Source organism: Cyprinodon tularosa, unplaced genomic scaffold, assembly GCF_016077235.1.
Source record: "Cyprinodon tularosa strain WSP-4 unplaced genomic scaffold, ASM1607723v1 ctg71, whole genome shotgun sequence".
In the NCBI taxonomy this organism is placed as follows: Eukaryota; Metazoa; Chordata; class Actinopteri; order Cyprinodontiformes; family Cyprinodontidae; genus Cyprinodon; species Cyprinodon tularosa.
This window is the reverse complement of record NW_024039463.1, coordinates 4,603,409-4,630,744: the sequence shown is the minus strand read 5'-3', so window position 1 is coordinate 4,630,744 and position 27,336 is coordinate 4,603,409. Positions and strand designations below refer to the sequence as shown.

Below are 27,336 nucleotides of genomic sequence, written 5' to 3'. Positions count from 1 at the left end.
TGCAAGGTTGTTTTGAAGCTACAGAATGGGGTGCGCTGTGTCAGTGACATGGAGAGGACATTCAACCCAACTCCATCCCCTTCTCCACCATCGTAGCTAAGCTTCATCAGAGTGTCATTCTTCCCGGACTCTTACTGCGTTCCCCGTCTCATCTCAACCAGTCCCGCAGAAGACCTCCTGGTTCTGCCAGAGGTTTCATCCCAAAGGGGAGTCTTTCCTCTCCAATGTTGCTTCATGCTTGCTCATCATGCACAGGTGCTTGCAGCCTGTATTATTCAAGCTGGACTTCCATCTTCCAGGTCCCCTAGTCAAGCACTAGTTTCAGCTGACGCAGTCCTCTGGATCTCTCCATACAGCACTCATGGACTGAGCAATTTCATCCATCTCCACTCCACCACTAGTTTCCACCTGGGGGGAAAACATCCCTATTCTTTACTCCTGTTTATGCATATCAAAGCAAAATTCTGTGCTAATGTTTCCTGTCAAGGTCTTAGTGCCAAAGACTAAAGTAATTGTATCAATAAAATTCTTTTGAGTTTTTCAGATTGAACTTCTGTTTAACCCAGATGCACTTAACTTAAAGGTCACAAGCTAATGGCTGACGACAGGTTCAGATCTTGATGCAACAGTAATAAAAAAAAAAAAAAATGCTATGTTAGTTTTACAGTAAAAGAAGCTGGATTCAAACCTTGCAAACCATTCTACTTGTGGCTCACAGTGTTTGGCACGTTACTGAAAAAGTAATTAGATATAGTTACTAGTTACTTCTCCCAAAAAGTAACTGAGTTACTAGCTGAGTTACTCCAAAATAAAAGTAACTAGTTGCTAGTAAAAGTAACTATTGCGTTATTTTTGCATTTCTCGCCCCCGTAGCCCTAACCACCCGGCCCCCACCTTTGCACCGTGTGTTTCAAAAGCCAGCTGAATAGAGTGGATGACAAAGACAAGGACCTGCAGAGAGTTTTGCATTTATTTCAACTCAACCTAAATGACATCGGGGGAACGCTATCTGATGGGCTACTACTAAACCCTGTCAGATAGCGTTCCCCCTGCTTTACATGGGGGGAACGATATCTGATGGGCCTATAAACCCTGTCAGATAGCATTCCCCCTGCTTTACATGGGGAGAACGATATCTGATGGGCCTATGAACCCCTTCAGATAGCGTTCCCTCTTCTTAACATGGGGGGAACGCTATCTGATGGGCCTATAAACCCCTTCAGAATGCGTTCCCTTTTCTTAACATGCGGTGAACGGTATCTGATGGGCTTCTAAATTAATTCAATTCAATCCAGGACTCCAGCCTTTATGTAAAGACTAAGAACCGCTGAGTAAGCAAGTTACAGGTATAATCATGAAACTAATAATCAATTGGTTTTACCCTTGATTTGAATGACCTAATAATTAACTGTAACTTTCAGTTCTAGCTATTTAATATATTCATAATCTTCTGGTTAACTTCCACAGCAACCCCTTCCTGGGGTTTGCATCTGTGTTTCTGGGGTAATGTGTGTTAATGGATTCAAATGTCTGTGTCTAAAGTGTATTAAAACTGGATACTGCTTCCTTCTTTCCCACAAGGCCCACCATCACCAACACCAAGACCTGACTTGTGTGCTGATGCATTTGTGAGGATGTAAGGAGGGAGCAGGGAGGAAAGCATCATTGTATACCAGACCCCTGAGGTTATTGTGTTTATATTGAATTAACAAATAATCTTAACAAATAGCGCCTGATTCAGAACACAAAACAAAAAAACATTACATGAATAAATCAATATTTATTAATTCATTGTTACATTTCTTTAAGATCTATCTGCATCAACAGCCTGATTACTTCCAATGGCTTCAAAAGGCTCCGCCCACACTAAGAACTCCCCTGTCTGAGAGGGTGTGGCCAAGAGTTCCGTGACATCATAGTGGGTTGGATATTTAGAAATTCCATGTTCCATTCCATTCTGTGTGAACCCTTCCAGGCCTCCACAGCTCTTAAGTGATTTACTCTTTTGTGAGTTTTAGTGTGAAGAAAAATCAGTCCTATCATCAGAGAAAGCTTTGTTTTTAAAACTAACAAGCAAATTTTAGAAGAATGGAATCTACCAATGGAAGTTCACCCTTGAACCAACTCAGGAATCTGCAAAAAACCCTGAAATTTACAAACTCCTCCGCCAATGTTGCCATATCTGGTCAATCAAACTCAATGGTGCAATTAGCTGGTGTGAAAGGTTTACCTGGATTTGGTCAGATAATGCCAAACGCTACTGTAAAAGACGTGGTTAGGACACCGGCTGCTGATACAAGCACCACACCACTTTCTACCTTACCAGAGTTGGAGTTTCATGCTATCTTAGGCTCCAAAGACAATATCATCTCAGGACTTCAAAGCCATAATGCCAAGCTATCATCAAACATAGGGTATCTTGGTAACAACTGTCATAAATTACAGACAGAGAACCAACAAATCAAAGAGAGAGCGATGCAGCTTCAGAATGAGTTAACCGCTGAAAGGAAAAAGCTGCAAGACGCTGAAAAGTCCTTAAGCTTTAAAGATACAGTGATCTCAGGACTCCAACAACAAAATGCCAGCTTGTCAGGACACACAAAGTATCTTGGTAATGAGCTTTATAAAATGCAAACACTGAATCAGCAAGAAAAGGATAGAGCCCAGCAGCTTGAGTCTGAGTTAAAAGCTGCAAGGAAAAAGCTGCAGGAAACTGAGGTCTGTTTAAGATCTAGTGAAGGTGATGTTTTACCGGAGCAAAAAGATTCAACAGATGAAGTGATTAAGTTGAAGCAGATAATAGAGAATCTGCAAATGGAGCATGAGAGCGAACTTGCTCTTCTACATGATAAACAGATCAGGACAGGCAAAGGCCAACGGGATGCAATCAGACGGGCCGACCAGCTGAAAGTTAATCTGATCTCAGAGAAGAAAAAAGCAGGAGAGAATGAGATCTGTTTGGCCAAGCAGATGGAAGAAATGTCTGTGTTACAAGCTACTCTGCTCCAAACGGAGAAAGATTTTGATGAACAAAAGCAGCAGTGGGAGCGGGAAAAACGCCGTCTTCTCACCAACAAACAAGATGCAGCCGAGGTAGAAAAGCTGAAAGCTCAGCTGGAGTCGCAGAAAGTTACACATGGGGTCGAGGTTTCTGCGCTGTACAACGAGCTGATCAAGAGGAAGAAAGACCATCAAGTTGCCGTCAAAAAGGCAGAAGAGCTGGAGAAAAACCTGGCTGAAGTGAAAAATAGAGCAAAAGAGGCAGAGGACTGCTTAGCCAAGCAAACAGAGGAAATATCCACCCTTCAAGCTGCTCTCATCCAAACAGAGACAGCTTTAGCAAACCAGAAACAACAGTGGGAGCTGGAAAAATCCCATCTCATGACCAGCCAACACCAAAGAGATGAGGTGGAGCAGCTAAAAAAGCAGCTGGAGTTACAGAAAGCTGAGGCAGAAGTGGAGAAAGCCGCGCTCCATTTGACACAGCAGAAAATGAAGCAATGCCATGAAGATGCTGCTAAAAAAGCCACTGAACTACAAATGACTCTGCGTGCTGAGAAGGCTAATCACATCGAAACAATGACATCCGTAGTCGAGAAAATCCGGGAAAGCTTTAAATTAAAGTCTGCTTTAGTAGAAATGGAGCAAGATATGGAGAAACAAAAAAACCTCTGGGACCAGGAAAGACTCAGACTCCTGGAGCAGCAGGAAACTCTCAGGAATGAGAAAGCAGCTATGAAAGATGGTCTACTCAATGAAAGGCAGGAGTGGCAATCAGAGAAGACCTGCCTTCAGGAGGCCATTTTAGCAGCCAGAAACGCTCTGAAAGAGTTACAGGAGGAGAATATGTCAACAGAGAGCAAAGAGGATGAACTGAAAAATCAGCAAGAAAAGATCAACAACTTACAAGGAAAACCTGATAAGAAAACGTTTGGGAGAAAAATGAAAAATCTCTTTAAACGCTCTAAAAAGCAACGGTGAAACCTCATGAAACCTCCTCCAACCAAACCATCGGTTTCTCCAAGCTCCAACTCGCTCTTTGTTTTGACACCCATCTCTGGGATTATCCCACCTTTTCTAACTTTACCACCACTCTTTTCACTTTTTCTGTAAACATTGCAGAATAATACAAACAAAAAAATGATAAAAAAAAACATAAAAATTCTTTCAAAAAAGCACAAAAAAACCAAACAAATATCAACACATTTGAACAGACACACCTACAAAACACCCACACACACCTCACACACACCTTACACACACACACACACACACACACACACACACACACACACACACACACACACACACACACACACACACACACACACACACACACACACACACACACACACACACACACACATAACAATCCTGCCATGAGGATCACAGTACTATGTGCTCCTGGTGCTGGTCCCAAGCCCAGATAAAAGGAGAGGGTTATGTGAACACACCTCAGCTATCAGCTAGCTAGATAGAAAAATAGACAAAGCAAAAACATTTACATCTTATTAAGTTCTGCCAAGTTTTGTTTAGGGACCATGCAACACTGCTAGCTGCTTTCAGATAAGCTAAACCTGGGATCTGTTTCAAGGAGCAGTTTAAACCTTTGTTGGAATAAACATAGAATCCCAAAAATGTGAGCAAATTGTTAAACAATGTCAGCTACAGCGCCCTCTAGGGGGAAAAAAAACCTGTGCTATAGTGCCATCTTTGTAGGGAAGACACGTGCTAATGTGCCCCCTTGGTAGGGGTAAGTATTGGCATGGGTGTTGTGATACGATATGTGTCACGATACTTGGGTCAAGATAAGATATTATCACGACATTGCAGTATCTCTATATGTTGTGATATTTTTCTCTGTTCTCAAAATTAAATTAATAGATAAAAAGTGAGCGCTGTATGTGTTCATCAGAAGACATTGATTATTTACTTTTTTTGGTATTCATGTTAGTTGGGATTTGGGTCAGTCAACGTTTTAAAGTTGGACTGCCTGAACTACTGAAATGATGCTGCGCTGCAAAGCAAAAAAGCTCCGCAGCACTACCTGCCAGAGTGGCAGTGCAGAGTTTGTCCATTTTCCCTCTTTGTTTTAGGTAAAACATTTCTTGTTTTAAAAAAAACAATACTAGGAGCTGAAAGATCGATATTATATCGGGCAGAACTAAATAACAAAATATCGCCCAAACATTTTTTCCCACAGCCCTACCCCTTGGGAGCTAAAACACATGCTAGTCCCTTCTTTAGAGTCAAAGTGTGTGTTAGGGCGCCTATTGAGAGCAGAAATGAATGTTAAAGCACCCTCTCTGGAGCCAAAATGAATGCTAAAATGATCTCACCCTTTGGAGCTAAAACATGTGCAATAGTGCCCTTTGGGAGTCAACAAAGGTCACAATACAATATTGTGATATGGGGGCTTGGGATTTAACCAGTATGCAACACGTGATCGATTCTGCAAAGCTGTCAGTATATAACGAATAATGATTAAGTGGTAAAACTACACAAGTTTGAAAAAACCAGAACAATGTACTTTTTTAATGGAAAGATGGAGTTTTGATCATTGTTACTCTACTAAATCGAAGAGTAACTAACTCTTCTGAACTTTGGTGAAAAAGTTTATCAATACCTACATTAACAAACATTTTCTTTAACTTACTTGTATTATTTTTGGTTTTATATTCTGGCACTTGCAGTTTTTCTCCTAAACCAAAATCCAGACAAAATGTTCACTACAGTGCCCTCTATGAAGCCAAAATGTGTGCTAATTTGCCCTCTCCTGAGCCAAATCGTAGACCAAAGTGCCCTCTATGTTGGGGCTCAAAATTACACATTATTGTTTCAATTGCTTTTTTTTTTTAGTCACTATGAGAATATTATATTTCTACATGTTTAATTTTAGCACAATACAATATCCAGGTTTGGTTAGCGATCAATTATAAATGGTTATGTAAAATAAAATTTAAATCCCTTTAGGGTCCCACCATGGGGAAATTCACTCTCTGCTTTTAACCCATCCCCTTATGTTTTGTGTTATGAAAAAATTCCGGTCATAGTCATAATAAAACTTCTGAAAGTACTTTAAATATTAAATTCTTATATACTGTTCAATAAATGATAAGTGTTTTTAATTAAGAGTAATTTTCATTTGAATGTGCTTTACTGGAGGCAATCATGTTTGTCAAAGAACACTACTGCCACCTACTGGTTTGTGACATCACGGTGCGGTATCGGTGTGTAACAACACACTATTATTCAAGTCATCTTGAAAACATTCTTCTTCCAAATGTTGGCTACATATTACGTGTTTTCAGAGTGGAACGCACGGCATACCGCTTCTGAGTGAGGGTGTGCAAGTTTAAATGATGCACATTGTTCTCACTGCACGCTCAGTTTGGTGAAACCTAATTTACACCATGGATGTTGAGCAACAGAACACCAAATGCTAAGATTGTCTGAAAACTCTCTGGACTCAAAGTAACACATCCAACCTCCACCACCTGCAGCACAGCCAGGCTGTTGAGTTCAAAGATGTGCAAAAGGCTCCATTACTTTTGCGCTGTGAAGTTAGGAAGCTGAGGCATTTCTTGCAAGAAATAAGTTTAAATATATCTAATGTCCTCAGACGGAGAGATAGAGCTCTCTGACTGCGGCAAGCTCAGTACATATATTTATACCTTACAAAATCACACACTCACACTCCCCCCAGGAGAACCAACCCACCCCGGTATAAAGAGTTTTCTGACTCTTCAACATTTGATTATTCCCAAGAAAAAACACTTCAATTCATCAAGGGCATACATTTTAGCCAGATAAACACTCAGAACAGGTCTGCCGTTCACGGCATGAAGGAGGCATTTGATCTCATTCTGGCCGCTCACACAGAGCCTGGTTCTGCTGGAGGTTTCTTCCTGTTAAAGGGGAGTTTTCCTCTCCACTGTTGCTACAAGCATGCTTAGTGTGAGGGATTGCATTCGAGTCAATGAGTCAATGCTATCAACTGGTTAGCCTTAGAAAGAAAACTGTGAATCATTGGTGAATTGTAAAGGGCCTTGAAATTACATGTGTTGTGAATTGGCGCTATATAAATAAACTGAATTTAATCTCTCATGACCCTCCCTTTACTCTTCTCTATAGTAGGGAGGCAACTGCTTTCTGTCTTCCCCAATCTTAACTCCATAACTTAACTCCAGCATACAGACTGGTACAAGACTTCTAAACAATCACCTCTATTTAGGCAGAGGAAAAGCACACTCAAAAAAACATTATCTCACAAATAGGCAGGGGTGTCAAAAGTACACACATTTGTTACTTAAGTAGAAGTATAGATACTGCAGTATAAAAACACTCTGGTAAAAGTTGAAGTATCAAGTTGACCTCTTTACTCAAGTAAAAGTGAAAAAGTATGTGCGACAAAAACTACTTAAAGTATAAAAGTATAAAGTTACCTTTAAGAAAAAGGCCAGATGCCACCATATGAATTGAAAGCTCAATTTTTCGACTATTTCAAAAAATTGTTTGAGATAGGGCCAAGGATGAGGGAGGTTTTGTTGGTCTCCGACTCCATATCTAGATACGCTCTCGCCTGTCTCCGACCTTTCAGACATTTACGCATGTTTTTCTGAATCAGACATTGTAGCATGGCATAGACAATTCACGTTTGCAGTTTGAAGAACACCTGCTTGCTTCTGATGATTTCCTTTAGCTAACCAATGAGTGTTTGCATTATATGACTCATCCATGGCATGAAATATATATTTATAAACATTAAACCAGGGGTAACTAATAAAAAATCAGTGGGGTCTGAATAAAGAAAATCAACCAGTAAATGTCAGGAGACATTTTTAATGATCTGTTACTTGAAACAGAATTTAACACTGAAATAAAATTACGTATTTATGCATTCATGTTAAAAAAATTAAAATAGAAATTGCCAAATAGTGCATCCCGTGCTATCTGAGAGGAGTTGACACTTGTGTGACTGTATTCCTGTGTATCCATCACTAGTTAAAACACAAGATTCAGCAAATGCAAATTCTGCCCTGTAAAACAATGACAGCGCAATTGTTGCTGTACGATCTGAAGCCTCATTTGGAGCTTTTAAACAGGCTTTTAAAAAACTTTGATAATTTGCTGCTGTAATATTATATATTTTTTAGAATAAAAAGCTAGCAGATGTGCATAATCAAAAAATAACAGAAATACAATTACAGTATAGAGCAGAAAGCCCACACTGTTTCTGAATAAATACATTATTGTATGAGTTATGTTCTGTTCCTTTTATGTCTCTTTCCTTGTGAGTATGAAATGTCCTATGCTCCTGAATGCAACATTGCTTCATGACGCTCGCGAATGCATCACACTGGTCTGTGTAGATGCGCGTTTGATTTTCAGCTGAAGACAAAGCTTTGCAGTTTTAAAACCCATGTCGGCTAATCACTGTTTATTGTTGTGTGTGAATAACAAGAGACTACAACAAATAAATCAGCTTTACCTCGGACAAAATCTTTGGATTTAATGTTGTTCATAACATCGCAGTCCGCTAATCCGTGACCTCTGCATTAAACCGAAGCCAAGAGTAACGAGTAACGTTTGTTTAAAAAATGTAAGGAATAGAAAGTAAAGATACTTGTGTGAAAATGTAATGAGTAGAAGTCAAAAGTAGGCGGAAAAATAAGTAATGGAGTAAAGTATAGATACCTAAAAAGTGTACTTAAGTACAGTAACGAAGTATTTGTACCTCGTTACTTGACACCTGTGATTATGTGTGACTGATGACATAAACTTCTGTGTAGATAACACCATCTGTAAAGAACAGAAACAGAGGATCCAGAATTCAGCCAGACAAGGTCAGATAACGTAAAACAGTTTATTGCAGTGTAGTCTACTGCAGGCCGAGGATGAATATCCAATGTCTGGCATAGAAACACTTGAAGTAATGGCTACAGGTTACGTCACTGGTAAAGCACAATGTGATCCAATTGGAGCAGTTCGGAGGAGTTTACTCAGAGGATTGGCAGGTAATAAAAAGTAAAATGACAGGCACTGGGTCAGAACCATGATGGCAGAGACAGGCAGGGTGATCAGGAGGAATAATCAGAGTCCTGCTGTAAAAATTAAAAAATATCCACTGGACTTGGTTTCCAAGGTTTGAAGACGTTTCGCCACCTCTCCAGGAAGCTTTCTCAATTCAAAAGTCTAGATCTGCAGTGAGTTTGAGTCTTATATAGACTTATATAGAAGACTCAAACTCACTGCGGATACAGACTTTTGAATTGAGAAAGCTTCTTGGAGAGGTGGCGAAACGTCTTCAAACCTTGGAAACCAAGTCCAGTGGATATTTTTTAATTCTTACGGAATGACTATGACCTGGATGACTGAGAACCTTCATCAGCAATCAGAGTCCTGGGTCCGAGAACAGATCCAGGATCAGAACCAGGTGATCATAAATCCAGTGAGAGTTCAGACCTGAATCTGGGGTCAGGTTCAGAGAATCAGAGGGCAGAATCTGGCAGTCAGGAATCAGGAATGCTGGAAGACTAAAATGTTCAGAATCTAACCAGTGCTGTAAAAGCTTTCAATCCATCATTTTTCTACACAACCCAGCAGATATGTTTCCTGGCAATATCAATCTTATCATTGTCTCCTGCTCTATCACATGTTTCTCTATCATGCTGAAAACGTCTGGATAATAGATGCTAGAACAGGGAACACCTCTCTGTTTGAGCGGGGTGACAATGAGGAGATTCCAATCTGAAATGGTGTTGTTGTGACTCCTGTGGGACACAGAGATGAAATTGAGCATCTAATTGAAAGGGCAGCGACAGGGTGACAATCATGACTATAGATGAGAACGTGTCTCTACTGGGGGGCTCCCACGGGCGAGATGGCAAGGACAGCTGGAAGGTCCTTTTATGTGTTACAAATAAGAATGGGACTCTCAGTGTATACTAGTGGGAACTCAGGATTGCCCACCATTTGTATGATTTAAAGATGTTTAGGCTCCCTTTCTGTCATACATGCAGAAATGGTAGCGTAGTAAAAAAAATCTTCACATAAAACAAAAAACAAAACTGGATCAATAAGCCTCATCATTATTGCATTTTGCAGTGCTTTATTTTTGTTCTTTCAGTAAAACGATACTTTAAAGTGTGAGCTACTCTACTGTTATATATGGAAATTTATATTAATATCTAAAACAGAGTGGAAGGAAAAAATGCCATTATCTGCATAAACACTCTCGTTCCAAGAAGCAGCCTTCAGTAATATTATCACCATCCACCTTCCCTGTTAGAGCTCACTAACTCAACCTGACATGGGAAGTACCTCCTTGATTGATTGAACAGATAGAATATCAGTCATCTCCATTCACCTTGCTTTTAATAAATGGTGATCACTTTTTGAAAAAGGTCATCAGCAGCAATAAATATAGTGGATGCATGAGTAAGTTTTCAACAGAAATGGATTCAGTTATAGTGTATAATAGATGCATTTCACTGTGTCACATTGGCCTGGATATACTTGGTTCCTCTGGGGTTTATTGTCCCGTTAGCTGGTGCCTGATGCTTCCACTGGGCTGGGCTACAAAACAGAGGCTTTCCTGCATTGAGGTATGACCTGTTATTTAGCATAACCCATACCAAGCACTGCAGAATGGATGATTATTATGTTTTTGATGATAAAAGCTTTAAATAAGGGGGAACGTGAATGAAACAAAGACAAATTAACCACAAAAGCAAATATTTTTAATCCCTATTTATAATAGCTTTGTGTTTATTTGTTTTTTAGGTCTGTATAACAATTTCTAACAATTTTTTAGGTTGATTTTTCCTCTAATCTTTTTTCATTTCTCACTATATGGTGTTAAACTGTGAAAATAAATATTATAGGTGAAAAAAGTAACAAGTAAAAAAGATATACTAGTTTAAAATTGCCTAAATAGATTTTGTTTATTTTTTATTTGTTCCTCTCCCATATAAAAACAATATCATACAGTGCAAATGATGCAAATTTAGGTGAAAGCATAAGTAACTATTTTAAACAAAGAGATTGGAAACAAAACACCAAATAGTAATCATGAATTCAAGTTAAAATTATACCACTTAATTTCCTTTTACTCTAATGACTTAATTCATGATAAATAATTCATAGAACGCTTTCAGCTATGTGCTCTACTAGAATACATAATCCCTTATAATCCAACGAGGGAAACACATACACGTGAAAACACTCTCACCAGAGTCTAGTATCACATTGTCATGCATGAGACTGCTCAACAAATTCATTCAATCCTCTGTGCAAACTACGGTTTATTCATAACTTGTGTTCAGCTGCAAATGCTGATTGTCAGATGGACCTTTGCAGAAAATATCTCTGGAGATTTGGAGATTCAAGCACTGTAGAGAAAGGGCTTGGATGTGTGATTCACATGTACAGGGGTCTCAGAGGCACAGTGTGGCTCTTCAGTCACGTCATCAGGATGCAACACACAACCTGCAAACTGTAGCAAATGGGTTAACTGTTGGAGGGACAGCTCAGTCTGCTGCTACACGTCACTTCAATTAGCCTGCCAGAGTAAGACAATTCCCAGGAGCTCTCTCCCTCCTTCACCTCCACCTTTCCTGAGTGCCTTGTTTTAGTTTTCTTTCCTGTCAGCCATTCATCTGAACTAAACTTTGATTTCTTTTTTGGCCTCATTTACTTCTCAAAGCTGCCAAGCTCCAGCACTGTCCATTGCCACCACCAGCACATGACGAGCCAAGCAGAAATAATTTAGCTGTGCTAATGGACACAGAGGAAAAAGGTGTAAAGCACCTGACATTGGCTGAAACAGTGAAGAAAAAACTGAGATGCCCTACTTTATATTGAACCCTGAAATTCCCTACCTCTGTTTAGAGTAATGGGCCTATTTTCTTCAAGAGAGCTTCGTCATTTACCCTAAAGAAAATGACTACAAGCATGACTTTTCTGTAGAACCAAACTTCCCTTCGATATATTTCTTCTATTAAACAGAATGCCAGTTCTTTATTTCTTTGACTGTCTTAGGATTCTTTATTAAGTAATCAATATGTATTTATCCCACTATTTTCTTTCTTTGCAATAAAAAAGTAACTGTAAATCTGAATTAACTGACAGAGTTTAAATCAGCCATGCCAAATGTGGCTCCAAGAAAAATTAATTTGCAAAGCTCCCCAGAGATAACTGCATATTTGGACCCATGTGTAATTAGCTCTATGCACAAATGTACTAGTTCCTGAACTTAAGTACAGTCGGTTCTTTATTTTTTTCTGTCTTTTTCTACTGGCTAAACTGATTAAACCAGGTGTGAATGACTCAGTAACCATGACCAGACACACCTGGATTGTTCAGTTCATCCAGTAATAAAAGACAGAAAACAAAATAGCTGCCTTAATGGTATTGTGGAGGATTTTCACAAATGTTTTAAAAGACCCACCGTCTCCGCTTAAAAAAAAAAAAAGCACATGCACAACCCTGTATCTTCTCCCGAGAGGGAAGGCATATTAAAAGCATGCTAGAGCATGTACGACCCAATTTCTCCTGGTGCACGCTCTGTTCTCATAGCTCATACAAGCTTACTGTGCCCGAATGTCCACCCTAACCCCTAAATCCCTCAATCACTATATAGAGCGGGGACTAAATAGTGGACTTTATAACAAACTCACTTAACTTTATTAAGGCTCAGTTAACTGACTGTTCAGAGATGATGATTACTGCTACATCAGCGACAGCGAGCGATGGGTAGAGGTATATGTCAAGGACGAAGCAAGGCTTTGGCTCAAGGACACGTGAAGCTGACAGCCACCATTATGCCTTCCAGTGTTCACAGTGAGAGCAAAGCTAGGGATTAACTATAAATCAACATCTGTCAATTATGTAAGGTTGCTTTGAAAGTGCAGTGCGACATAAACAAACAGGTCATATGCATGAAAGGTTGCCTCTAAGCATACTGGTGTGTCCTTGGTGAATTCAGTAAAAAAAAAAAAGGGACAATAAATATTACATTATCCGTTGGTTATGTTAGTTTGTGGAAAAAAACACAGCTCAAACTTTCTTTCAAAAGAAAATATTCTAATTTCCATTGGCAATTAAGAAGTTTGTTTTGTTTGTCTTAAAAACAAAACGTTTCCTTTTCGATGAATTACTACCTTGGCCTTACACATCCTCATTGATGACATGTCAAGCAACTTTTTCAAAGACTTTGGGGAAAAGGAGACAATCCATTCAGGTCCTCGAACCTTGCAGACTTCAGGCTCACACCCCAACCGCTGTCAGCAATGGCACAGCAAGTGTGAGTGACTGCTTTTCCCAGCTGGCTCAACATGACCTTTCCAAAATGCTATACAACCACAGCTAGTCAAAGTCAAAAGTCAAAAAGCCTTTATTGTCATTATATTCTGTGACAAATACAATGAGATTTGGGACTTCCATAACAGCTACCGTGAAATAAAAATAAAATAAAAATATATAAAAAATATATAGATATATTAAAAGGAAAGGAAATGTAAACAGTTACAAAAAATATATATAAATATATTAAAAGGAAATGTAAACAGTGAAAAGGAAATGTAAACAGTGAAAAGGAAATGTAAAACAGTACTGGCACAGATTGTGGGGGGGGGGATAGTGCAAAACAGGTGTAAAGTGACCGACAGTGCAGGTCGGAGTTGAGGGGGGGCAATGGCTTGGGGAATAATGCAAACCAGGTGAAAAGTGTCCGTCAGTGCAGGTCGGAGTTGAGGGCGGCAATGGCTCGGGGGAAGAAACTGTTCTTGAGTCTGTTTGTCCTGATCCTCATTTGCCTGTAGCGCCTTCCAGAGGGCAACAGGTCAAACAGGGTGGAGCCAGGGTGGGAGCTGTCCTTGGAGATGGCCCTGGCTCTGCTGAGGCACCGGGTGGAGTAAATGTCTGCCAGGGAGGGGAGAGGGCGACCGATAATCCTCTGCGCCGCCTTTATCACCCTCTGCAGCCTCTCCCTGTCGGCAGCGGTGGAGCTGCCGAACCATATTATGATGCAGTAGGTCAGCAAGCTCTCGATGGAGGAGCGGTAGAAGGCCAGCAACAGATCAGAGTTGAGGTTATACCTTCTGAGGATTCTCAGGAAGTGTAACCTTTGCCGGGCCTTCTTGATGATGGTGGTGATGTTCTCTGACCAGGTGATGCGGTCAGAGATGTGGACGCCGAGGTATTTGACGCTGTGAACCCTCTCCACCTGCTCGCCGTTGATGAAGAGGGGAGCTGGCTCAGGGCTGTGCCTCCTGAAGTCTATGATGAGCTCGTTGGTTTTCTTGGTGTTCAGAGTCAGATTGTTCTCTGAGCACCAATCAGCCAGCTTCAGGACCTCCTCTCTGTAGGCGGCCTCGTCGCCCCTGGAGATGAGACCGACCACAGCGGTATCGTCGGCGTACTTGATGATCTGGTTGTGGTTGTGGATCGGTCTGCAATCGTGGGTGTAGAGGCAGAAGAGGAGGGGGCTCAGCACACAGCCCTGTGGGGAGCCGATGCTCAGCGTGCGGGTGGAGGAGAGGTGGGGGCCAACTCTCACAGCCTGGGGTCGGTCGGTCAGGAAGTTGTTAATCCAGGCACATGTGAGAGGGGGGAGTCCAAGGGAGCCCAGTTTGATGATGAGTCTGTCCGGGAGGATGGTGTTAAAGGCCGAGCTGTAATCCACAAAGAGCATCCGGACGTAGCTCTGCTGCTGCTCCAGGTGGTTCACAGCAGAGTGGAGAGCCACGGCAACGGCGTCCTCTGTGGATCGGTTGGCCCGGTATGCAAACTGTTGGGGATCCAGGTGTGGGGGGAGACAGTCCTTGATGTGCTGAAGAACCAGCTTCTCAAAGCACTTCATGATTACCGGAGTGAGGGCCACTGGGCGGTAATCATTCAGGCTGGTGATGGCAGACTTCTTCGGCACTGGGATGATGGTGGAGGTTTTCAGGCGGGACGGAACGGTGGCTTGGGCCAAGGACAGGTTGAAGAGCCTGGTGAAAGTGGGGGCGAGCTCGCCCGCGCATGCCTTTAGCACCTTGCCAGGGACTTCGTCTGGGCCTGCGGCCTTCCTGGGGTTCACTGCCAGTAGCACCTTCCTGACGTTGTGCTCCTGGACAGTGAGTGGGGGGGTGTCAGCGCTGGGTGGGGGAGGGGACAGGGCAGGGACAGGGGAGGGCCGCTGGGATTCTCCAAACCGAGCAAAGAAGCTGTTTAGCTCCTCTGACAGCTGTGCGCCCTGTTGTTCAGTTTGAACGACGCTGCCCCTGAAGTTGGTGATCTCCTGGATGCCCTGCCACACCTTACGGGTATTGTTACTGGACAGTTGGGACTCCAGCCGTTGTCTGTGGTCTGCTTTAGCCTCTTTGACCCCTCTCTTCAGCTCAGCTCTGGCAGCACTATACAGCTAATGACTTACACGGCGTGTGACATTTACCGAAGCCAGCTTCATGTTTGACACTTTAGTGAAACATGAAAATTTGAACGGTTCCTGCATCCAAAAAAGATCCAAACACGAGTAACAATGACTATGATTTCAATTAGTATCATTAAAAAATTCTTTATGTAAGATTTTACAGTGAATATGACAAAAAGGGCATCTAGCAAAATGCTTAACCAGAACATATAATCTAAATGACCTGAGTATCTTTGTTTTAAATTATAGTCAAGCCACATCCTGTCCTATGCTGTGAAAAGGGCATGAAGATTGAGAGAGAAGCAGGTTAACTTATAGGGTGATCCATCATTCACCTTTTGGCAGCTCTGTCACTGGGATTGAATTTAAATGCAAAGATGCCAAGTGATGCAATGCCGGCAACACCCCACACAATACCTCTTAGGGTTAGGCCGTGCAAACCAGTGTGATCAGATGGTTAAATCGGCCAAACCAGATGACATGGAAGATTCTTTGAGACAGAAATATTTGGATATTTGTCAACACAATGAAGACAAGTATACTGTCAGACAGAGAAATTCTTAACAAAAAATGGGTTAATGGATCTTAATAATAAATGAAACCAGTTCAATAAATGGAAATATGTGTTCCAACAAGGCTTGTTTGTCCAAAATAAAAGGGCCTTTTAAAAACCTTTCAGTAGATATTAGACATACGCTGTATTAAGTCTATATTTCTGAATAAAATCAATTTTTCAATGGTTGAGTTTATAATTTCATATTAAATATCACTTTTCAGTTTTCTGGTTGCACAATGGCACAGTTTCTAGTACTAGTTCCTTGTAGCAAGAAGGCATGGGGTTTAATTCCTGACATAGGATATTTCTGCAGGGAGTTTGCATGTTCTCCCCATGCACATGTGGATTCTCTCTGGGTACCCTGGCTTCCTACCAAAAAACATCACTGTTTTGCATCTCTTAGGTGTGAATGTGCTTTTGAATGGTTCTACTTCTCTGTATTTCTCTGTGTTGCCCTGGGATAGACCGGCAACCTCCAGGGTGTACACCACCTTTTTCCCATAAAGTGCTGGAGATGGGCACCATCCCCACCCTGACCCTGATGGATAAGTAGAAGAAGATGGATGGTTTCAGTTTGCTGTAAAAGGAAGATCATCATTAGAAGAACTAAAATCATGAACAAACTAAAACCTTATGTATCATGTTTCATTTACTGAATTCTGAATATTGGTTGAGACACACTTGTATATCCCATCCGCAATTATTAAAAATGCTTATACCTTTTAACTCTTTCCAATCATAAACTCTTGTTTTTATTGCATTTTTATCTAACAAACCCACACATGATTGCCACTACCATGCGTACAGGATGAGTTTTTGATACTTTTTGTAAAATCAGACGAGACAAATGCCATTGGCATTTAAATAATCTGAGTAAAATACACAACTGATTAAGCCTGGATCACTCTAACACATGCTTGATCAAGGTCATTCAATTTTATCTCTGCTTTCTTTTAAGGTAAACCTCTATCTCAGTCTCAATTTCTTTCTATTTCCATTTTCAGGTCTCCTGCATTTAGCTCGACCCAGCTTTTCTAATTCATTTTAAATGAATATGACTATGTTGGTCATTCACATAAAACAAATCAAACTAAATTAAATAAAAACGACCAATGTGGCTATATCTAAAAGGTTAATTTTTTTCCATGGCTCTCTGAATTATATATATATCCAAGCTGTGCATTATTGGAAAGAAGGACAGCATTTGAAGCATAGGTCGATGTCCATTCTTTAGCCAGTGTCTTAATGCTACTGTCTAAAAGAGCATTTATCAAAAGAGAGGAAATTATACAATTAGTCAGGGGTCCATCATAGGGTTAAAGTCTTACATGAGCCTTTACTGAACAAGGAGGGTAAAAGCAACGGCTGTAAGAAGCTAATTTACATTTATAACATCAGATAAAGTGACAGTATAGAGACATTAACCTTACAACCCTTTTTGTGTGGGACATTGCTTTGAGCCTTAATGACTATGGGTTGGGGTGTTTAGAAAGGCTATGAAAGGCAGCGCTGCTTGGATGTACTCATAATGGAGCGTTGACTGGAGCTGAGCTGATACAGGGCAGCTCAGACAATAGCTGAACCTGTCTGGAACAGCTTCATTGGAAAAGTAAATCTGTATTCACAGGCAAAACGTGAGGTTACACGTTTTAGCTGAGGTGGGAATATGAGAACAGCTCTAAATCTGCTCCACACAGCTGTGGTAGGGAGATACAGGCACTTCAAATAGAGAAGCCTAGCTCAGCCTAAAACAGAAAATGGAGGGGGAATAGCCTTCCTAATTTCTTCTCCTCCCTTATCTGAGGACTACAGGAAAAAGGTGTAAACAATGGGGGAATTAGCAAGAAATACGACTGGTGAGAATAATCTTTTATTGTATTAACACTGGATTTGAGTTTATGCACTCTAATATCTGGTGAAGCATTTGAGTAGCATCAAACTGAATAGGAATATTCTGTTACTAAGAAAGGTGATTTAAAATGCTCACAGCTAAAATGGGCTTAAACCAGACCTATAAAAGAACCTTGGCTGCAGTGACTCTCAGTGTTCAAGGTCTTTTTAAGCACTCAGCTCTTGTGTTAAGAGTCAGACCGAACCGCCCACATTCATGATCTGCCTTCAACACTCGCCTCAGTCACTCTATCTTCCCTCGTGTAATTCAAGGCCATCATCACATCGGTTTCTGCTGGATTTCATTTAGAGAATTATACAGACTACTTTTTCCGGCATCTGTTGGCCCTGCTGATATCATTATGTCCTCATTTTGTCTGTCTTATGAAAAAAAAAGAAGAAAATGACTTATGCTGCTTTTTGCTGCAGACAAAACACAATGATTGCAAACCTAACAGCCTGATGGTAAAGTCTAAACTTCAATTAAGAAAGGTCAAACAATAAATGATTATTTCAGTCAAGGAAAATTTAGTTTTTTTTTAATAAAGGAAAAGCATTCAAGTTTAGGAATTTCAGGAATCACAGAACTTGACCAACACTCACCACAAAGCACTGGCCAAAAGCCACTAGATGTCACTGTGGTCCTATTAGATTTCCTGTTTACTAATGCTTACCACTATGTGTGATAAGAACTTACAATGTGGTCCATCCCTATATTGGGATTCATTCAGAACCGAGCCTTAACCACACAGCTTCAACGTATGGAAAGTGTTGTTAGAGCTATTAATATTCAGGACCAGTTCAACACATCCTTCTGTCTGCAACACTCAAACAGCAACAGTTCCCGGCAGCAGAGCGGTTGGAAATTACTGGACGCTGCAGCTTTGCTGAAGCGGGACTGCATAAATTACTCTGTCTCTGAACCCAGGGTCCTGCCTGTAGGGAATCTCACAACCCGATACTGAAAAAGAAAAAACAAATAAAATACAGATGCTTCATCCTACAGATATTTGGAACAACATCATTTCAGAGTTGTTGTGGCACATTCAGCAAAATAAAGGCAAAATAAAACAATTAATGATGAAATAAATACATAAAGTGATGTTAGTGTTGGGAGAAACCCTTCATGTTTGAATAATTTAAATAAACTCTTGATCCTTTTTTAGAAAACTTAGAGCCCTGTAAGATAAATCTGACTGTACATCAAGGTTCTGTTGATTCAATCTGATGGGGAAAAGAAGTGATCAAATGTGTTTCAGAGCACTCACTGCACAAATCAATAGCATATGGAAGCTTGGTGAATTTGAAATTTGAAACGAGAGTGGCTATTGATCACCTTCAGTCAAAAGACCCATGAAACCACATGCAGATTTTCAATCAATATACAGTTAAAAAGCTGTTATAACTCTACCAGCAATATGGAATGTGTATAATGACAGTAAATATCATGATTTGCAACAGTAGTTACTTGGCTAATCACAGTGTTTCATGAACAGCGCTGGTCATCTTTTGGCAGCTGCTTTATCATGCAAAGCATTAAGACCCATGCATTCAGACATGTGCAAAGCCGAGATGGGCGTGGTGCTGCTCTTTGAGAAGATGGAGCAATCAGCTTGAGATTGTATAACAGCTGAAAGACAATTATATTGTTTAACGCTATTAAAGCCTGTGCAGCAGCGCTGCAATTAGACATATCACTAGCCTGATATCAAAACAGATATAACACTTTTAAACCTGGTGGAGGAAGGGCAATGTTATATAAGTTTGCTTCAGTTGTGTTACCATGCTATGCTCCAGATGAAATACTAATACAGACTGACTCCACAGCAGACACAGCCTCTTCTGAGATTAAAAGCATTGCTGTTCCTGTGGCTCATAAACATGAGCACTGTGCTTGGTTGTAGTCTCCAGATTGCTTTCTATAATTTCATTAGCAGATGATATACGATGCTTGGACTAATCCAGATGTTCCCTGAAATAACATTCTAGCCTCTTTATTATCTCAGTAGTCTGTTGTAGTATTGGATTGCTGGCAGGGCTTTAAAATTAGTGAAGGACCTAAAGAATATCACGTGGCCTTAAAAAAATAACCATTCCCTTTAAACATCATGTGTTTGTTATGTTTAAGGCAAATAACAGATCGTTTTCAAAAGTCTATACAAACAAATTGGGAAAAATTATATACAGAATTATTATATTTTCTAAGAGAATACTTTAGGACCTTTTTGGTAATTGCAACAAACACTGGTCCTGTGATACTTTTTAGGACTCTCTTGGTTGCAATCACAGCACCGATTTGTTTTGGAATACATCTGTATTAGCTTTACACATCCTGGGACTCAGTTGTCTTAGCAGAAGCAACCACTTTACTCAACCTGAAACACCTTCTTCAGCTTATCTGGGGGAAACTCAAAGTGTTCTGGAGCAGGCTTAGAGCTTTAGCCCATCCAATGTGTTGAAGACCAATCCCTGGCCTTCGTCCAGGTGGGACGTGTCTGGAACACCTCCTCAGGGAGGTTTCCAGAGGGCATCTGGAAAAGATTTCCAAGCCATCCCAGCTGACTCCTCTCAATGTGGAAGAGAAGTGGCTCTACTCCAATCCTTTCCCAGATGTCTGGGCTCCTCAATCTCGGAGGAAGTGCCCGGTCATTCGGTGAGGAAAACTCACTTCAGTCGCTTGAAAGCCATGAGCTGTAAATCCTAGAAATCCTGCCCATTAGGGCTGAGAAGAGGACCGGTGATAAAGGGCAGCTCTGCCAGTCACACTTAATATCAGGAATGTAGAAAAGACTCTTGCTCTGCTTATACAGATACCACATGGACCTAGTGAAGGGCCCCTGATCTCATACCCTCGGAGCACCCCCACAGGGCACCAAGAGGGACACGGTTGATTATATCAGGTGTTCTATAGTTGAGATAAAAACCCTTATGTTTGTCCTGAAGCTAAGGTTCAACAATCAGTCAAACTCTCCTATCCAGCCCCCTGGCTTAGGCTCTCCCAGGAAGGCTTAGAAGTGTGACCCCCCAGTGCTTGAAACACACCACCCAGACAGTCCAGGGGCCTTTTTCCTATTTGTCTTGTGATTCTAAAGAGGCATGCCAATCACAGCTGCCCAACAACATCCAAAAACCAGAGATATGCAGAACATATTTCATCCACCCCAAAAGCTCTACCACCATGGAATGTTTTGTCATCTTAATGACTTTAGTCTAGGTAATGGACAGATCCAACTGGAGCACCCAGGTTCTGCTTCCGCCAGGAGACATTGACAGCTGGATTAAGGAGATCCTCAAACTATTCCTTCTATTGTGTGACAATGTCTTGAGTCAAGGTCACAAGCTCCCAACTCCCACTGTATACAGTGCTAGCGACGCACTGCTTCCTCCTCTCAAAGTAGAGGACAGTTTGCTTTAGAGCCAACTAACTGTCTTTCTATATGGCCAAACCAAACTCCTCCCAGACTGCCTGAGAGGTAGCACTCTTGGACAAGTGCTATTCCCAGCAAAAATTCATTACTTCTTCTAGCTTCTTCCTCTTTAAGCGATTCCAAGTCATTGCCATGTGGCAATTGGCAGAAAGCTCTGCCCCTCACTTCTCCCTAGTGTCCAAAAAATGTGTCCAAAATCAGAAGATACAACTTCAAAGTCGATCATTGACCTTCAGCCTAGGGCACAGCTGTCAAACTGGTTCCAGAAAGGGCCGTGTGGCTGCAGGTTTTCTTTCCACCAAACAATAGCACACCAGACTCCATTCATATCATCAAGTCATCACGTTCACATTGGACTCCCTTGATGAGATGACTGGAGTCTGGTGTGCTATTGCTTGGTGGAAAGAAAACCTGCAGCCACACGGCCCTTTCTGGAACCAGTTTGACACCCCTGGCCTAGGGTGTCCTGGTGTCAAGTAGAATGCTACATGAAAGCACTCTTTCAACAGTGACAGGAAAAGAGATTAGACTGTTGGATGGTTGGAGGTAAAGATAGACAGTTCTAAAATAAAACATTTATACACTTCAAAAGACTTGAGGTCCAGGTGGGGTTCATCTTCAAAAACAAATTGATTAAGAATTTCGTGGTCAAAGGCCTGATATAATTTCAGAATTTGTACTGTCAAAAGTACTGTTCACAGAACCTCTCCATCTAATATGACCAAGCCTATGCCAGGAAAACTAGCAAAAGGCTAGAGCCAGGACCTATCCTGGAGATAGAGCAGTGAGAAATGAAAGAGAGGGAGTGCCAAAAAGCCAAACGAAAGTGGCAAAAGAAGGGACTCCAACTTCACTATGAAATCTATAAGGTAAAGCAGCTTCAACGTCAAATCCAGTAACAATACCGAGACTGCTCTGATTAAAGCTACAGTGTGTAATTTTCAGCGACATCTAGCGGTCAGACTGCAGACTGCAGCAAAATGAACACCCCCCCCCCCCCCCCCCCCCACCGCTTCTCCCCCCCAACAGTACGGCGAGCGTTACGGGACAAAATGTCTTCCACGACGTCCGCATCACCTACCTTCTCAAGTGATGAGGTTTGTTTACATAGATAATTTTACAGAGAGTATTTCATTAGTCTGTGTAGGGTATAGATTTCATGTAGACTTAAGATAATACATATACCCGTTATTTTTTCTACATCGTTGTGACGTTTTGGCGATCTCGCAATCACTAGTTTGTTGGCTCTGCGCTGTCGTAGCGCAAAGATGTCTGCCTCCATGGCTGCGAGACCCGCTCCTATGTAATTATAAATAACAAATTCTAAGGCAACGCAAATATTAAGGTTAAGAGGCTGAGCTCGTAGATGATGATAAATAACATAGTTATGTATAATATATTACATTTCTGATTGTATGTCCCTGTAATTATTACACACTGTAGCTTTAAGGTGTTCAATGACATCCTTATACATTCAGAGTGTGATAGAACCGCATTGCTAGTATTATTGGACCTCAGTGCAGCTTTTGATACTGCTGATCACTTAATTTTATTAGAGTGTCTGGAAAACTGGGTCGGCCTTTCTGGTACTGAACTGGACTGGTTTAAATCCTACCTGAACGACAGGGACCTCTATGTGTCAGTGGAACTTTAAATCAGAAACCAGGAAATTAACATGTGTGGTTCCTCAAGGCTCCATTCTGTGGTCCGTTTTGTTTAATTTCTACATGCTCCCTTAGCTCAGACTATAGCAGACAACATCAGTTATGATAGCTATGTAGAAGACTCACAGCTTTAACATGTCACCAGGTGGCTATCAATTCAGTTTATTTATATAGCACCAATTCACAACACATGTCATCTCAAGGCGCTTTAACATCAGAGCGTGTGCTAGATGCTTAGAATAGATCAATATGTGGATGCACCAAAGTTTTCTCTAACTGAATAAAAACAAAACTGTGGTAATAATCTTCACACCAAAGGAGGAAAGATCCAGAGTTCACAGCTTCACGTACTACAGCTAGAAACCACTAATTAGGCACATAAAAGTGGTTGCAAGGTCAGCCTTTTATCACCTGAAAAACATTTCCAGGATTAAAGTTCTAATGTCCAAGCAGGATATAGAAAAACTTATTCATGCATTTAACTTTAGTACAATTAATTACTGCAATAATGTTTGCCTCATAGGTTTGCCTAAAACAGCAAACCTATGAAGACACTGTTGCATTTGACCCAAGGTGTTGCTGTCGGTGTTCACACTAGAGCTAAGAAACTAGAGCGCATCAGCCCAGTTCTAAAGACCTGAAACATGCTCCATTGTAGCTCTGAGAATAGATTTGAAAATCGTTCTCTTAGTCTACGAATCACTTAAAAGAATCAGTACCTAAATACATAACAGATCTGTTGTCAGTGTATCATTATCCCAGACCACTCAGGTCTTCTAGTTCCAGCCTACTCTGTACACCCAGAACTAGAACCAAACATGGAGCAGCAGCATTTAGTTCCTATGCTCCACTTATCTGGAACAAACTCCCAGAAGATTGTAAAAGTGCTGAAAGCTTGAGTTCTTTTAAAGCTACAGTGTGTAATTTTCAGCGACATCTAACGTCCAGACTGCAGACCGCAGCAACATGAACATCTCCCCCCCACCGCTTCTCCCCCCCAACAGTACGGCGAGCGTTACGGAACAAAATATCTTCCACGACGTCCGCATCACCTACCTTCTCAAGTGATGAGGTTTGTTTACATAGATAATTTTACAGATAGTATTTCATTAGTCTGTGTAGGGTATAGATTTCAGTACCGTCTCAGTTCATCTCTCTCAACTTGCCGTAGTTACTTTTGAGCGTAATGGGCGATCTCGCAATCGCTAGTTTGGTGGCTCTGCGCTGCCGTAGCGCAAAGATGTCTGCCTCCATGGCTGCGAGACCCGCTCCTATGTAATTATAAATAACGAATTCTAAGGCAACGCAAATATTAAGGTTAAGAGGCTGAGCTCGTAGATGATGATAGATAACATAGCCATGTATAATATATTACATTTCTGACTGTATATCCCTGTAATTATTACACACTGTAGCTTTAAGTCAAAGGTGAAAAGCCATTTGTTTAGAACTGCCTTTGACTGTTGAAGTTAAACTGTTAACTGAGGTAACATTATTTTAAGGTTGTGGTCCAGCTGATTTTTTTCTTTGCTACCTATCTTTATCATGTTTTTATCTTTATTTGCTTTTATTTTGCTATTTCTACTTTGTTTTTTTGGTTCTGTTTTGCAAATATACTTTAGAAATGTATGTCCCAGATAGCTGATAGCCCAACAGCTTTGCTTTCAGAAGCAGACAATTATAAATGTTGCCATAAGGTTCTGCTTAAAACTTGTATATTAAACTTTATTAAACATTATTTGGGAGTAAAATTCTTTGCAATGGATGCAATGAACAGGGGGGTGAGAGAGAAAGAGGGGAGAGAGACAGGAAAGAGAGCAGAAGGGAGAGAAAATAACAACAGCAAAAATAGACAACGCAGAAGATATACAGTATATATAGCGCTCTTATTTTTCTTCAATTTCATTGTTCAATTCATGTAAATTACATTGAATTGTCCTTGTAATGAACTGTGTAATAAAATAAACTCTCCTTGCCTGATGTTCTTTAATATTTGGAGCATTTACAGAGCAGCTGTTTTGGTACTGAAAGCAAATTAGGTAGATTCTAAGTAAGTTCTGCGCAGTGATGTAGTGATTCTTGAAAACAATTAGCAACACTAGAATACATAGACTTAGACAACTTTTATTGTCATTTTGTATACACAGAGTGTATACAAAACGAAATTTCGTTTTGTACAGCTTTCAGCTTTTTCCATTCCATAAAGTGCAGCAATGATCAAATGTAAACAGTGTGGGAGAAAAAACATGGTGCAAAAACGTATTGATATGGAAGTTCAGAGCATTCAATATATATGGTGCAAATATGCAATATTTTGGTTTGGCGTTATCAGTGTAATAGAGAGTCTGTGACATGATTTAGAGTTTCTCAACGGATCAGCTGTCTGATGTCAGTGGGGAAGAATCTGTTGCAGAATCTGCTGGACTGCATCAAATGCTGTGAAGCCTCTTCCCAGAGGGCAGAAGAGAGAACAGCCCACTGTGGGGGTTTGAGGGGTTATTGTTATGTAGTGGTATCAGAATCAAATATCATAAAAATGCATTTTTGGTTTATGAAAAAAGCTACAAAAAAGAAGAGAGAATTTTACATATCACTATGACAAAGTTAATTCAAGTATGCTAGAGATATGTAAAATAGTGTATCTATCCCATTTACTGTCATTTTTTATCAGATGTTTATTACTGTAATATAATCCACACTGAACAGTTCTGAAACTGTATATTACACTATCCTGCTTTTGGATTTCCCACGACTTGGATATGTAGTCAGTTTCGGGTTTGAAAGTTCAGCTTCAACATTATATATATGTTGATATATTTTACATGACATTTATTGAAATCAGCTGGGCTAACATGAGGAGGCAGCATGCTTTCCAGAGAAGGAAACATGGCCGACTCTGGTCCATTTCTTTCAATTTAAAAGGTTGGCTTACAAATTGTCCTCCATTACCTCGATCTGGAGGCCAACTAATGAGCTGACTTTTCCTGGAAGCATAACTCTGATTATGATGGCGCCGAACTATGATGTGCCTGTTTGAGGAAGGAGGGATGCAGCCACAGGACAAACAAGATGTTACACAGTCACATATATTTTTTTTCTCCCTTAAGTATTGTTATGTTTGTATGTCTTAGCCAACTGCCTCTGAGATGTAAGCAATAGTGTTTAGTTGGTACTCTAAGGAAATATAATTACAAGATTTAACATGAAAGTAGGTTTGTCTAACCACAACTAAACAGTTGATTAATGTTCTTCTCTATTTATATGCCTTGTTTTGCCACTGGAGTGCAAAGATAGCTGCTTACAGGTGCTGGTCATAAAATTAGAATATCATGAAAAAGTAGATTGATTTCAGTAATTCCATTTAAAAAGTGAAACTTGTATATTATATTCATACATTACATACAAACTCATATATTTCAGATGTTTATTTTGTTTAATTTTGATGATTACAAATGACAACAAATGAAAATCTCAAATTCATCATATCAGAAAATTAGAATATTACTGAAGACCAATAAAAACAAAGGATTTATAGAAATGTTGGCCAACTGAAAAGTATGAACATGAAAAGTATGAGCATGTACAGCACTCAGTATTTAGTTGGGCCTCCTTTGGCCTGTATTACTGCAGCAATGCGGCGTGGCATGGAGTCGATCAGTCTGTGGCACTGCTCAGGTGTTATGATAGCCCAGGTTGCTCTAATAGTGGCTTTTAGCTCTTCTGAATTGTTGGGTCTGGTGTATTGCATCTTCTTCTTCACAATACCCCATAGATTTTCTATGGGGTTAAGGTCAGGAGAGTTTGCTGGCCAATTAAGAACAGGGATATCATGGTCCTTCAACCAGGTACTGGTAGCTTTGGCACTGTGTGCAGGTGCCAAGTCCTGTTGGAAAATGAAATCTGCATCTCCAAAAAGTTGGTCAGCTGCAGGAAGCATGAAGTGCTCTAAAACTTCCTGGTATGTGGCTGCGTTGACCCTGGACCTCAGAAAACACAATGGACCAACACCAGCAGATGACATGGCACCCCAAACCATCACTGACTGTGGAAACTTTACACTGGACTTCAAGCAACGTGGATGAAGTGCCTCTCTTCTTTTCCTCCAGACTCTGGGACCTTGATTTCCAAAGGAAATGCTAAATTTACTTTCATCAGAGAACATGACTTTGGACCACTCACCAGCAGTCCAGTCCTGTTTCTCTTTAGACGCTTCTGACGCTGTCTGTGGTTCAAGAGTGGCTTGACACAAGGAATGCGACAGCAGAAACCCATGTCTTTCATACGTCTGTGTGTGGTGGTTCTTGAAGCACTCACTCCAGCTGCAGTCCACTCTTTGTGAATCTCCCCCACATTTTTGAAGGGGTTTTGTTTCACAATCCT

At 40.7% G+C, this 27,336-nt stretch overlaps 1 protein-coding gene across 1 annotated transcript; it reads left to right on the top strand.

Moving 5' to 3' along the window:
- The first annotated feature begins 1,642 nt into the window (after window positions 1-1,642).
- On the top strand, window positions 1,643-4,231 carry LOC119772494 (myosin-11-like). Its single transcript, XM_038268935.1, has one exon. The coding sequence runs from the start codon at window positions 2,089-2,091 to the stop codon at window positions 3,979-3,981; it is 1,893 nt and encodes a 630-aa protein (XP_038124863.1). The 5' UTR covers window positions 1,643-2,088; the 3' UTR covers window positions 3,982-4,231.
- The last annotated feature ends 23,105 nt before the right edge of the window (window positions 4,232-27,336 follow it).